Here is a 13,491-nt window from a genome sequence, read left to right on the forward strand (position 1 = left end):
CTGAAGGGGGCGTGGACTCTAGGATTGGGGGCTGCAACATGGGACATGTTTCGGCAATGAGTTCTAGAGTGGATGTACTGGGAGCAGGATTAAGTTTTCCTAATTTTTATTTTTTGAATGTTGTGAGATAAATGAAGATGGGGTCAGAAGTTTTGCCATACCCATGCCCATGAAAGGCTCAGTCTCCTTCTGATCAATCGAATACATTCCTGCCAATTCCTCTAGCTCAGAGATCCCAAGCTGTGGGTGTTATATAGTTATTCTGCTGGATTCATTATTAGGCTCTAATGTGCTAAACATTCCTAGTATCATTTTAAATCATTATTCCTTATAAAATGCCCACTGGAATAAAAAAAAACGCTTTACGCTAATAAAGACATATTTATATATGATAGATAGATATGAGATATATATATATATAGATAGACTGATAGATAGATACATAGACACATAGATAGATAGATAGATAGATAGATAGATATGAGACAGATAAATACGAGATAGATAGATAAATATGAGATAGATATACAGTCATGGCCAAAAGTTGACCGAAGTATTGGTTTTCACAAAGTTTGCTGCTTCAGTGTTTTTAGACCTTTCTGTCACATGTTGCTATGGTATACTGAAGTAAAATAACAAGAATTTCATAAGTGTCAAAGGCTCTTATTGACAATTACATTAATTTAATGCAAGTAATCAATATTTGCAGTGTTGACCCCTGTTTTTGAAGACCTCTGCAATTCGCCCTGGCATGCTGTCAATCAACTTCTGGGCCACATACTGACTTATGGCTGCCCATTCTAGTCTAATCAATGCTTGGTTTTTGTTTGTCCACCCGCCTCTTTAGGATTGACTACAAGTTCTTAATGGGATTAAGGTCTGGGGAGTTTCCTGGCCATAGACCCAAAAGTTTCAATGCTTTGATGCCCAAACCACTTAGTTATCACTTTTGCCTTATGACAAGGTCTCCATCATGCTGGAAAAGGCATTGTTTGTCACCAAACTGTTCTTGGATGGTTGGGAGGCTGTGTTCTTAGGCAAAAGTGTGAGTGAGCCCACTCCGATGGCTGAAAAGCAACCCCACACATGAATGGTCTCAGGATGCTTTACTGTTGGTATGACACAGGACTAATGGTAGCACTCACCTTTCCTTCTCTGGAGAAGCGTTTTTCCAGATGCCCCAAACAATCTGAAAGGGGATTCATCAGAGAAAATGACCCCAATCCTCAGCAGTCCAATCCCTGTACCGTTTGCAGAATATAAATCGGTCCCTGATGTTTTTCCTGGAGATAATTGGCTTCTTTGCTGGCCTTCTTGACACCAGGCCATCCTCCAAAAGTCTTCGCCTCACTGTGCGTGCAGATGCACTCACACCTGCCTGTTGCCGTGACCTGAAGCCACCTTCACAACTATTGAACCTTTTTCCTTGAAGTTCTTGATTATCTGCTAAATGGTTGATTTAGGTGCAATCTTACTAGCAGTAATATCCTTGCCTGTGAAGCCATTTTTGTGCAAAGCAATGATGACTGCATGTGTTTCCTTTCAGATAACCATTGTTAACAGAGGAAGAACAATGATTTCAAGCACCACCCTCTTTTTAAAGCTTCCAGTCTGTTATTCTAACACAATCAGCATGACAGAGTGATCTCCAGCCTTGTCCTCGTCAATACTCATTGTGTTAACGAGAGAATCACTGACCTGATGGCAGCTGGTCCTTTTGTGGCAGGGCTGTAATGCAGTGTAAATGTTGTTTTTGAGATAAAGTTCATTGTCATGACAAAGAGGGACTTTGAAATTAATTGTAATTCATCTGATCACTCTTCATGACATTCTGGAGTATATTCAAATTGCCATCATAAAAACTGAGGCGGCAGACTTTGGGAAAAATAATATTTGTGTCATTCTCAAAACTTTTGGCCATGACTGTATATGAGATAGATATGAGACAGATGGATAGATATGAGAGATAGAAATTAGATAGATAAACAGCTAGATAAACATGAGATACGTGGATAGATATATATATATATATATATATATATATATATACACACATACATATACATAGAAAAGAAAATATATTAAATAGGAATATAGATATTTGAAAATTAAGCTAATTATATCAGATATATGGATATCAGATGGAAAGATAAAGAATATGTAGATATTATATAGATGGATATACATGAAATAGATTATTTATTTTCTTGTAATACTGTTATTCGTTAGTGCAGATAAAATTTGTTATTCAACTTTTTCTCCCCAGTGTTTTGTCTAGCACTCATTGCTCCGGTATCTACTTGGTTAAATTTCCTACAAATCCAATTTGGCACATCCACTGCCACAGTCATGCTATAATAAACAATGGCTAATTACTTTTATGTAGCAAAGCTAGAGTGATTTACTTGTGTTTTGTATTTCAGTGCATCTTGCTCATACCATCTGTTTTGAATTAAATTTCTTAGTAATAGACCAACCATTTGATAACTCGGGATGAAGATATCAATTTAAGCATTTTTTTGTTACATGACGCCTTCTAAAATAAATTCAAGTCACTAATATCCTAGGGTTCTAATGTTCCAACATTGTATCTATCCATTCTCTAGTATCTGATCAAATGCAAGTAAATGGATTGTTTGTTGTTAATGTGAAAAACATCAATGTGTTTTATTATTGAGATAAATTATATATACATATGACTTAACAATTTATACTTGTTGTATAGTGTATTACAGAATGCTATCCTTCACATTCCTTTCCTGAAAGCTACCATTTTTAATCCTATCTAGGGGGTAGATTTATCAAACCTTCTAAAATGGAAAAGTGGAGCTGTAGCCCATAGCAACCAATCAGATTCTAGCTATCATTTTCTAGACTGTACTAGATAAATGAGAGCTCAAATCTGATTGGTTGCTATGGCCAACACCTCTACTTTCTGTTTTAGAAGGTATGATATGTCTACCCGTAGATGTGAGCTTTATTATCACAATGGGGAAGGGCAGTGCACACAGTCCTAAAGCCTCAGAATTTGGTGTGATTTGCTAAACAGATTGTTGGTTTTGCAACATACTGAACCATTACCAATGATGAATGCCATTTTTGGAGACTTGTTTGGTTATTTGAGCTTTGATCTATAGCAACAGGCTTTTTCCTATTGACTAATGTGTACAGGATTTGCAGTTTGTGATGGTGTCGTGATGAAATAAAGTTTTTTGAAAACTCTACTTTAGTACAATACTCATATGGAAGTAATGGGAAAATTTAATTCTACATTTTACATCAATGGTTCATATATATGAAAATGGCAAAATTGGCCAAAAAAAGGAAGGAACAAAGAGACCTGAAAGTGCAGAAGTTAACATGATGATGAAAGCTTTGTGTAAATACCTGCTAGCAATAGCACAGTGATGTATTATGATTAATTTTTGCAGATGTGGAAGAGTATAGCGGTAATTTAGAATATCCTGTAATATTGCTCTTGATAGATAAAAAGTACATCTTAATAGGAGATCTGTATATCTGTGTCTGTCATAATCAGGTCATCACTTATTCTAAATGCTTTAAAAAAAATAATGAATTACACATGATCCGCACTTCCCTGTGTTACTGCAAAATTAAATTTTAAGGTTGAAAATCTTAGGAGGTGCAATATTCATTTTAGGAGTGCCTGTGTTGGATAAAACAGATCAGCATTTGACACATAAGATGAAATATGTCTTATTGCCAGTTCGTAATCAATATGTCTTATGATACATATTATTGAAATAACTAATGATATTAACTCAGAAGTATGTATTGATTATTCTATGGTTTCAGTACTCGATGCATGTGTGTGTGTGTGTGTATGCGTAAATCTAGCTAGCCACATATATAAATACAAGTTAACCCGTGCATGATACTCATGCATTCTAGTCAAGTCAAGCTACTTAAGGTCTTAAAAAGGTTCTTGTCATGCATTTGGGCCTAGCCCAGGCTTCCTCAGGGGAAGAGCGTTACTTCCCGACGCAAGCGGCCTTTTTAATGTGTGTTCATGAGGTAAAATTACCTCACGAAAATGAGTTTGACCCCTCAACTCCTAAATTTAGCCTTTACTACCCCTCCCACGGGGGGAAGGGGGGATGATGGAAGTTAACTGACTTGACTATTCTAATTTTTTTGTCAAATAATGTCAGTATACCAAATTTCAGGTCAATTGGATGAGCCCTTTCTGAGAAAAAAGTTTTTTCCACACACACACACACACACACTAACGCACGCCTCTACACATGTGTGTTCATGAGGTAAAATTACCTCACGAAAATGAGTTTGAGCCCTACCAAATTTCAGCCCTTTTTGAATTTTTTTCCCCACACACACTAAGAATTTAGTAGGTCAGTGTATAACTCCGCCCAGCAGGTGGCGCTGCAACTTGTTTTTTTTTTTTCACACACACACAGACAGACAGACGCCACTAAGCATTTATATATTAGATTACTATATACTATTCATTTCTGAGTGTATATATACTTCAGTCTGGTGGCAAAACATATTTTAAGCTGTTGGTTAATTTGTGTTTTATAATGTATTGGTTTTGTTTTGACAAGTTTTTTTAAAGGGAATGTTATTAAAATATATAATTTAGTGCAAAATGAAAAAGTAAATCTAAAATAAAAACAAAGCTAAGAATGAAAGCGGGAATCGCTCACACAATCAGAGGGATTTCTTTTGACTTGAACATACAGAGAACTGATTACCGAACTTGGTTTCTCAGGTAACAGGTTTTCAGTGCAGCAAAATGTAGAAAAATTCATTTCAAAAAGCTATTTTTGTTTGCTGCAAGTCTAACTTAATGGTTTACGTTGTTGGGAGACTTAATGAAGGTTAAATTAACAACAGTCACATTTTATAGTATGCACTTTTTTTTTATAGAACTGTTAATAGTATTTTATATAAGAGAAGGACTGAGGTGCTATTTATATGTTGCTTGTTGCAACTAAAGGTCTAGGCATCTGTGTGAGTGCTGTTTATGCGTTTAATGGACTTGGCCGTATGTATACATACCTGACATCATTCCTGATTGGAAAATTAAGCCAAAACTGCTTCATCTATTAAGCCACAACATTGGGACTATTAGCAGGTACGTATATATTTTTTTAATAAATTCTATGGAAACCAATTATGTAATAATATTGTCATGCAGTAGAGGATATGGAGGTTTCTCAGAAGAAGTTAGGTTCACATAAGAATCATGGAGGGATGTCATATTCCGCACTCAATATTCTTTCAATACTTGTCGGCATTTCTGACTCGATTCCCATCGGAAATAAATTCTCCTGGAAAAAGTCCATAGACATTTTATGCTCTTTGAGATCGGATGCCAAAGGTTTGATTTCAACCATCTATAGTATTCTTGATTCTCATAATGTAGACCCTATTACGTACAGTCTCTGTTGGTGGGAAGTGGACAGAAGACCACTCTGTAACACATATGGTCGTGAATGTATCAAACTGGAATTCTGGCAAATTGACTATTTTCAGCGATATAGCCTCACAGATTTTAAACAACAGTTTAATTGAAGGCAAGTTTTCCTTTTTCAGTTTCTTCCTCCAGTGCCTACCCTATGCTAGGTTTATGATGATGGTAATTTTGCCCCTTTTTTGAAAGTGTTTCAGCAGTGTCACATTGTCAAAAATAATGACAATGTGACCCCTTTATAAACATGACCTTTACTATAAATGAAACCATAACATCGAGACATATTTTAGTTTACTTTTCCAACTTTCATCTCATCAGACTAATGGAATAAGTACATACGTTTAGACAGCATAAATTACATAATTCAAATACTTTCTTACTTTGAGAATTGTCCTTTTAACAATGCATCCTCTCCTAACCAGACCTGTATAAGGTTGTCCCTCTTGTGTGTTGGGGGGAGGCTCAAAAGATGAGCACAGAGGAGCATTCTGTGACCATCTGATAACCAGACCTGTATAAGGTTGTCCCTCTTGTGTGTTGGGGGGAGGCTCAAAAGATGAGCACAGAGGAGCATTCTGTGATAATCTGATATCCAGACCTGTATAAGCTTGTCCCACTTGTGTGTTTGGGGGGAGGCTCAAAAGATGAGCACAGAGGAGCATTCTGTGATAATCTGATATCCAGACCTGTATAAGCTTGTCCCACTTGTGTGTTTGGGGGGAGGCTCAAAGATGAGCATAGAGGAGCATTCTGTGATCATCTGATATCCAGACCTGTATAAGTTTGTCCCTCTTGTGTGTTTGGGGGAGGCTCAAAAGATGAACACAGAAGAGCATTTTTGTGGTCATCTGCTGCCACATAATACAGCGACTTTTCCTGACAGCTCTGCCCATTGGTCTTTCATTGTGGCAATCTATTATTTTCACATATTCCCGTGACTGAATAGAAAAACGTTCTTGTAGTCCCCATTATACATGTACAGGTGGTATAATATTTTTAAAATGACATGCCTGAAAAATTTACTTCAATGCATATGTTTCCATTGTAGAATTGTTTGTAGTGACTGTGGAGAGAGCAATATGTAATCAGGGGTTACAAATGTTTCTAAATTTATCAAAGTGATATGACTCTTAAATATTGCATTAGATGTATCTTTTTGTCCACATTTTTCTTATAATTTGCAGTTGTGAGTAAATTGTTTTATAATGGATATCTCTGTTACTAAAGAAGATGATTCTTACAGTTCATTAGATGTCAGTCATGTTTTTTTTTTAAAATGTTTCTGGTCTCATTTGCTTACAACCCCCTCCCGCTTATGCCAGATGCATTCTATGCAAATGAAAAGGAATGACTTAAAGGAGAACTCTACTCTCCAATAGCAAATTGTTCTAAAAGTCCACTGATCTAGTAAAACGGCAAAATTCTTCCCTAGTACCCCTGCGATTATCCAATATTTCACTTGCAGCTTGGTCCCAGGTGATCTCGGCATAAGCTCCTGGGGAATTGATTGTAAACCGGATTTGAACAGTCGCTAAGACATTGTTGATCGTATGAGCCACATAATCTTTCAAATACTAACAGCTCGCACACACTGGCCGTATTTTTAAACACTTGTTGATCATTCCATATAAGTTTGAAATGCATCTTGACGAACTTGACTGAAGAGTACATAGACAAGTATTGGAAAGTACATACCAACATCATCATTATCCGCTATTTATATAGCGCAGCTAATGCCGCAGCGCTGTACAGAGAACTCACTTTCATCAGTCCCTGCCCCATTGGGGCTTACAGTCTTAATTCCCTTACATACACACACGCACACACTAGGGCCTAGGTTCCCAAACTGTGCGCTGCGGCTCCCAGGGGTGCCGCGGCGCTGTCACAGGGGTGCCGTGGCCAGGAAAAACAAAGAAAACTTACCAATCTGGCGGCGCCCGGGACCCAGCAACCTCCTCCCTTCTCGCTTCTCACTGAATGCCGGGCGTGACGTCATCATGCCCGACATATTCAGTGAGAAGCGGCAGGAGAGAGGATACTGGGTCCCGGGCGCTGCAGGATTGGTAATTTTTTTTTGTTTCGTTTTTTTCTGTTTTTTGTTTTTTTTCAACTTGTCCACAGTGGGATGCAGAGGGGGCAGACAGGATGCAGAGGGGGCAGACAGGATGCAGAGGGGGCAGAAAGGATGCAGAAGTGACACAGCGTGGATGCAGAGGGGGCAGGAAGGATGCAGAGGGGGCAGAGCTAGGGGGCACAACGCGGGCACAGAGCGTGTGGATGCAGAGGGGCACAGAGCGTGTGGATGCAGAGGGGCACAGAGTGTGTTAGCTGTAAATTATTCTTTGACAGAAATATAATTGAAAAAATATATATATATAAAAATATTCTTTTCCCTTGGATTTATATGTATTATTTTTGCATACAACTAAATAAGTATCTCTGTCCTGACCTAAATACTTATTATGTATTTTTGACTACTTATAAAATGGGACTGCTCGATAATTAATTATTTTGGAGGGGTGCCTTTAAAAAATTATGGAGACTCTAAAGGTGCCGCAAACTGAAAAAGTTTTGGAACCACTGCAGTAGGGTCAATTGTTTCTTTAGAAAGAACATGCCCTATATCTTCACCGCTGCTCAGCACCCGGTTATCTTTCCATCACTGTCAATGGATTCAAAATATAGGTTAACACTTTTAAATGTGCATTTACGGAGTGAGCAAACCATAGAATGCATCCCAAACGCTTTCTTCATTGTGTATAGAAGTGCTGACTAAACATATTACATGCACTTGGTTAAAACGCACATGTGTACGTGCACTTAACCGTGACCATACATGTTATGGGTGAATTTTTACATTTTGGGCTCTGTGCTCCGTTTATAACCAAGGAATATCTTGCGTAAGTCTGTGTGTCTCTCCCTGTTTTTATACAGTAGAGGAAACGCTTCCATTTTTAAATCAATTTGCCACATTGTAGCAATACTGAATGGATTCATTTGATATGCAGGATTCTATAGTAGCTATACAGATTGCTCCTGATGTTGCCTTGCTGTGCATAATTACATTTCCTGACCCTCTGCAGCTTTTCTACAATGGTTGGGTTAAAATAATATTTGTTCAACAGATTGTATCTTCTTTGCACTTTAAGCTGGTAATTGTCCTTCCATTTAGGGAGGTAATATCTTCTTCCAGTGTATGGTAATTTTTTTCACCCTTAACATTCCCATCTGTGCATATTCCGTGCTATTTCCTTCTTACTACTCTCCCATCTGCATTTTTTTTTTCTTCTTCGTGTTTTATTTCCTTATTTACCCTCATGCAGAACACAGATGTATTCAGAACATGCTGGTTTATGCTTTTGCTTTTGAATTATAAGCAAATAGAATTTTCATTTTCTGTCCAGTGCTGCTAAAACTAAATAGAATTTTGGTTATTTTCATGGTAATCTGTGTCTGTGTACAAGTCTGTTGGGCTGGGGTACAAGTGGATTTGTGTTCTCAGCGTCACTGAACATATATGTATATATGATAAGTCTGGTATTGGTTCCGTGGAGGATGGATTCTGTCACATGTCACTCATGCATACTTGCCAACTTTTCCTCGTTGGCTTCAGGGGGATCTCGGGGGAGGTGGGCGTGCAGGGGCGGGGCTTGACGAATCGCATCATTTTGGCCCTGCCCCCTAAACGATTGTCACAATGTTGGCCAATTACAGCAGGGGGCTGGGCTAAGATGACATGATATTTTCATAATTAAGCCCCCCCCCCAACTTATCTATTGCGGGGACGAGAACCATGAGGTTGCCCTGCTCTCCTGGGAGATCGGGAGGTCTCCCAGAAATGTGGGAGTCTCCCGGACATTTTGGCAGAGTAGGCAACTGATTGTTAAAGAAAAGCAGCTAATGAATCTCTAGAGACTGAAGTGTCTTTTACATTTCTGTCTCCATTACTGAAGTCATGTGGTCTTACCTGTCAGTCCTTGATTAAATCTTGGTCTCCATGAAAATGGCCACCTCCATAGGCATCAATACATGGACATAGGACACAATTTCTGAACTGTGTCATCATGCCACAGATGGCGAAGCCAACCACGTCTTGTACTGGCTCAGCATCAGGGAGAATGCCAGACTCTTCAGGGAGTGAGGGAGATCATCTTTATTTCAGGAAGTCTCCCTGACATTCAGGGAGAGTTGGCAAGTATGTATTTAAGAGGCTGAAGAGAAAAGGGGTCAAGCGGGGGACTAACATGGGCCATGTACAGTAAGTGCAGGTTCCTGCAGATGCGGCTAATTTAATCCTGTAGATTGTAAGCTTGCGAGCAGGGCCTTCTCACCTCTCTGTCTGTTTTACCCAGCTTGTTTATTAGTTTACTATGTTTGTCCCCAATTATAAAGCGCTACAGAATATGTTGGCACTATATAAATAAATGATGATGATGATGATGATCTCGTATTTAGCGGAAACTTGTCGTCAGCCGTATCTTTTGCACCAACTCCAGGCCAGGTGTAAGTGCCGGATGATAGTGAGCTGTCGCGGCATCTGCCGTTCACGTATACGAACAGAACAACTGTACGCATGAAGATTTATTTTCATTACGCATTATATGCACTGTACACAGTGAAGAGCTATTTACTTATTTTGTTATTTTAAAATAATAGATGAAATAAAAAATAAACAAATATATAGATTATATTGAAAAAAGTATAGTTAAATTTTGTTGTTGTTTTTTTTTTTTAGTTGGTTTGTTATTATTGTTACCAGTTGTTTTCATTTATTTTACCGGTTGTTATTTCAGTTTATGGTCATATGAAAGTTAAGTGCGTTCTGCTGTGAATTAATTGTAAACATGCATGTAGAAAATATAATACAAATGCTCCTACAAAATACTTTAACCTGTATGTGTGTCTGTGCTTATGGAAAGTGCCCATTGTTTATACATAGTGTATTTCCACCCCTATTCAAATAATGTATCTTAAGAAACATTTGGATTTAAATACTTTTAATAAGAAGGTCGGGAACCTAGAATAAATTGTGCTGTTCCTCTCCTGCCCAGCGAGATTTCTTATGCTGTCAGAACGGCAGGGGGGACACGTGCCAGCTGTTTACTAGCGGGGGCTTTGTGTCGGGCCCTCCAGCACATGAACAATATTGCTGGAGTTGTTTTTTTTTGCAAATGGGCTTCATAAATAACACATTTGGCCATGGATGGAACGTGCGCACTTTTCCCTTCTATGGTCTATCATTCCTTTTTGACAGCGGCCTTATGCATGAACGGCCTATTTTGCATAAAAACAAATGATTGCATTGGATGAAAGCAATAACACTAGGCATCTATTAAAGGTATGAAGTGTGTGTATCACACGTTGATGTTTACTGACAACTGAAGCAATATCTCCTGAGCTGAAATTCTATAAGCTCAAAGGTATTACAGTATCAATTTTGCATTATCTGTAGTTCCCCGTACTCTAATATCATAGTATACATATTTTTCTAAATCATTTCATTAGAGCTTCTGTAAAATCGCAAATACACTTCTAATATGCATGATGAATTAACCGATTTGGAGAGTACTGGTTTGAAAAGGTTGGATCATTTTGAGGAGGTTAAACATGGGTCATTCAAGCAGGGGTTGCTGTAAAGGTAGTAATGTTTAACACTGGATGGGACAAGTGCCCCTTTATTCAGTTCCACCACCTCACCTTCTCATTTACATGCACTTTTGTTATAAGGGGCTTTGTGATCTTTATATTTATTTCCTCAGGCTTCTTCATGAAGCCTTAAGAACAAATTATGACAATGAGTGAGATTGTCGGATTTAAAGCGGCAATGGACGGAGCCCACGCCTGGATTGCATTATACAGGTGTGGGGTCCGGACATTGCCGCTTTAAAACCGGCAATCTCACTCTGGACATTGTAACTGATGTCATTCCTCACTGAGACATTTTACACAGATCTGTCACCAATTCAGCGTGTAAGAAAAGTTGTATGTCAGTAATACAGTAAGTCTATATTTACTCATTGTCGGGCAGATACTATTTGGAATTTTTAAGTCGGGCTAACTATTGTCGGGATTATTGCACCTGGAAAAGTGAGTACCATCGCTGTCGTGTGGCACAAAGCCTAATTTTGAGTAATGTTCGAGCAATTACAGGAAGCATAAAACAAGTACAAATAGCATAGAAATCATATAGACAAATCAGCGTAGGACATCACATTAGCAAATGACATAGACAGACAGAAGACATAGGGTAAAAAGAACCCTGCCCGTAAGAGCTTACAATCTAGAGGTGCGTTGGTTTCAGCTCTGGTGATCTTTTTAACATAGCTGCAGTGGACTATCATAGTAGCAGTAAATAATGCATTTTATCTTCAAGCTGCATGTAAGTACCAATAAATTAGTCCAGGATGTAAATGGCATCACATATTTAGTATGTGTGGTTTAAATTACTGGGTGCGTACCTCATTTCAACTGCTTATACTGTACTCTAGATTGTAGGTCTGATACACTGTGTTCTTTTTTTCTTTCCTCCAGAGTACATTAGAATGATTCAGTGAGAGTATGTGACCTCAGTCAGGAGAGCATGCAGTCTGACCCCACAGCTAATAATGTCTAATCATCTACATTGCTCTGAATTTTGTAATTGGTAAATGATCTCTGGCCATGGAATGAGTGTAGACTGGAATTGCTGTGTGTTTTCTCTACACGGATATAGTGCTCGGCTTTATCAGACTGTTCACATTCTAAGAACTGCACTTTTATCGACGAGATTCCTATCGTTTCATAACCGCCAGCTCCTGGGTACAATTCCCAAGGGAACTTTGCAGCTGACAAATATAGACTGATGCTAAAGTTGAGCAAAATGTTTTGTAGTGTTCTTTTGAAGTTGACAAGATTACAAAATTGCCTTTGGAAATTCTGTTTTTCAACATGATTCTCTTAAAGTGCAATTTTTAACAACGTCCATTAAAAATATCCACAAATTGAACATGTAAATTACAACCGACTTTTAAAAAAAAAAAAGTTTACACTGAATCAATTTGCTAAAAATAGAACGAATGGCTCCATATTTATTATTGATTCTGTTATCTCTAGAAATTAAACTCACAATTCTCCAGCTTAACTAGGCATGATCGCAATGTCATGTTGTTGTATGTTAACCTACAATAAGTCAACATACACAGGACATAGGGGAAATGTTTTTACTCAACATCGATTTACATATTTTATTGACTAGATTTCTCCTGTAATATTAGTTTCTATCGGACAATATAATCCACTATTACTCTCATTTTGCTGGCAGAGTGCTCATACTCCCCAAGATTCCTGATTGATAGACTGAAATAGATTTGGCCATTCCCCTGGTCTAAACATGCCGCTCTTATTTCTGATTAGACCACACCACTTTTCCTTACAGTCCACAGTTTGACCCCCAGCAAAACTGGGATACTTGGGTGGAATTGACCCTATATCACAGTGTGTATGAGGTTGAAACAATGCTGATACTCAATAATTATTCTATGAAAATTATTAGGATCTATGTTGGACAACGTGGTTGAAAAATTGACTATAATTGGACTGTGGTCATCTTCCCACCGCATTAACAGATTACAATAAAACCTAAATTGATATGGACGCGCAAGCCACTTATCAGTATCTTGTCTGGTTGAGTCACCCTCGTGATTGGTCTATTAAAATGATAATCTTGTTGTTCGGCCCCCAGCATAACTGTGTAACTGATGAGTATTATAGTATTATATAATGAGTATTATAGTATAGTTATATTCAGGGACAAATCTTTAAAGGCTAGTTCGCCATAACAGAGCCATAGCCTTTCTCTGCAGTTCTCCTAGCTGATGACTAGACCTGTGCTTATGTGGTCTAGAAAATACTATACTGTTACATAAGTCAGACAGTGGTGAAGGTGGGCTGGTACACAGTTGCTATACGCTGTTCCTACTGCCTTCATTGTAAACCATGTGTGTGTGTACAGTGCAGCGTACATAAGGCTGATTGACTTTTGCAATAGAAAAATCCTC

At 38.2% G+C, this 13,491-nt stretch overlaps 1 protein-coding gene across 2 annotated transcripts in view; it reads left to right on the plus strand.

The window, feature by feature from the left end:
• KCNJ3 (potassium inwardly rectifying channel subfamily J member 3) overlaps nt 1–13,491 on the plus strand; it is a 157,170-nt gene that overhangs the window by 16,589 nt on the left and 127,090 nt on the right. The window contains exon 3 of one of the 2 annotated variants that reach the window (XM_075180909.1): nt 11,987–12,317. The exons of the other annotated variant lie outside the window; for it this stretch is intronic. Coding sequence (XP_075037010.1) covers nt 11,987–12,009 — 23 coding nt within the window. The 3' untranslated portion in view covers nt 12,010–12,317. Of the gene's footprint in view, nt 1–11,986; nt 12,318–13,491 lie in introns of those variants that run through there. 2 annotated transcript variants of the gene reach the window in all.

Source organism: Mixophyes fleayi, chromosome 7 (genome assembly GCF_038048845.1).
Source record: "Mixophyes fleayi isolate aMixFle1 chromosome 7, aMixFle1.hap1, whole genome shotgun sequence".
Lineage (NCBI taxonomy): Eukaryota > Metazoa > Chordata > Amphibia > Anura > Limnodynastidae > Mixophyes > Mixophyes fleayi.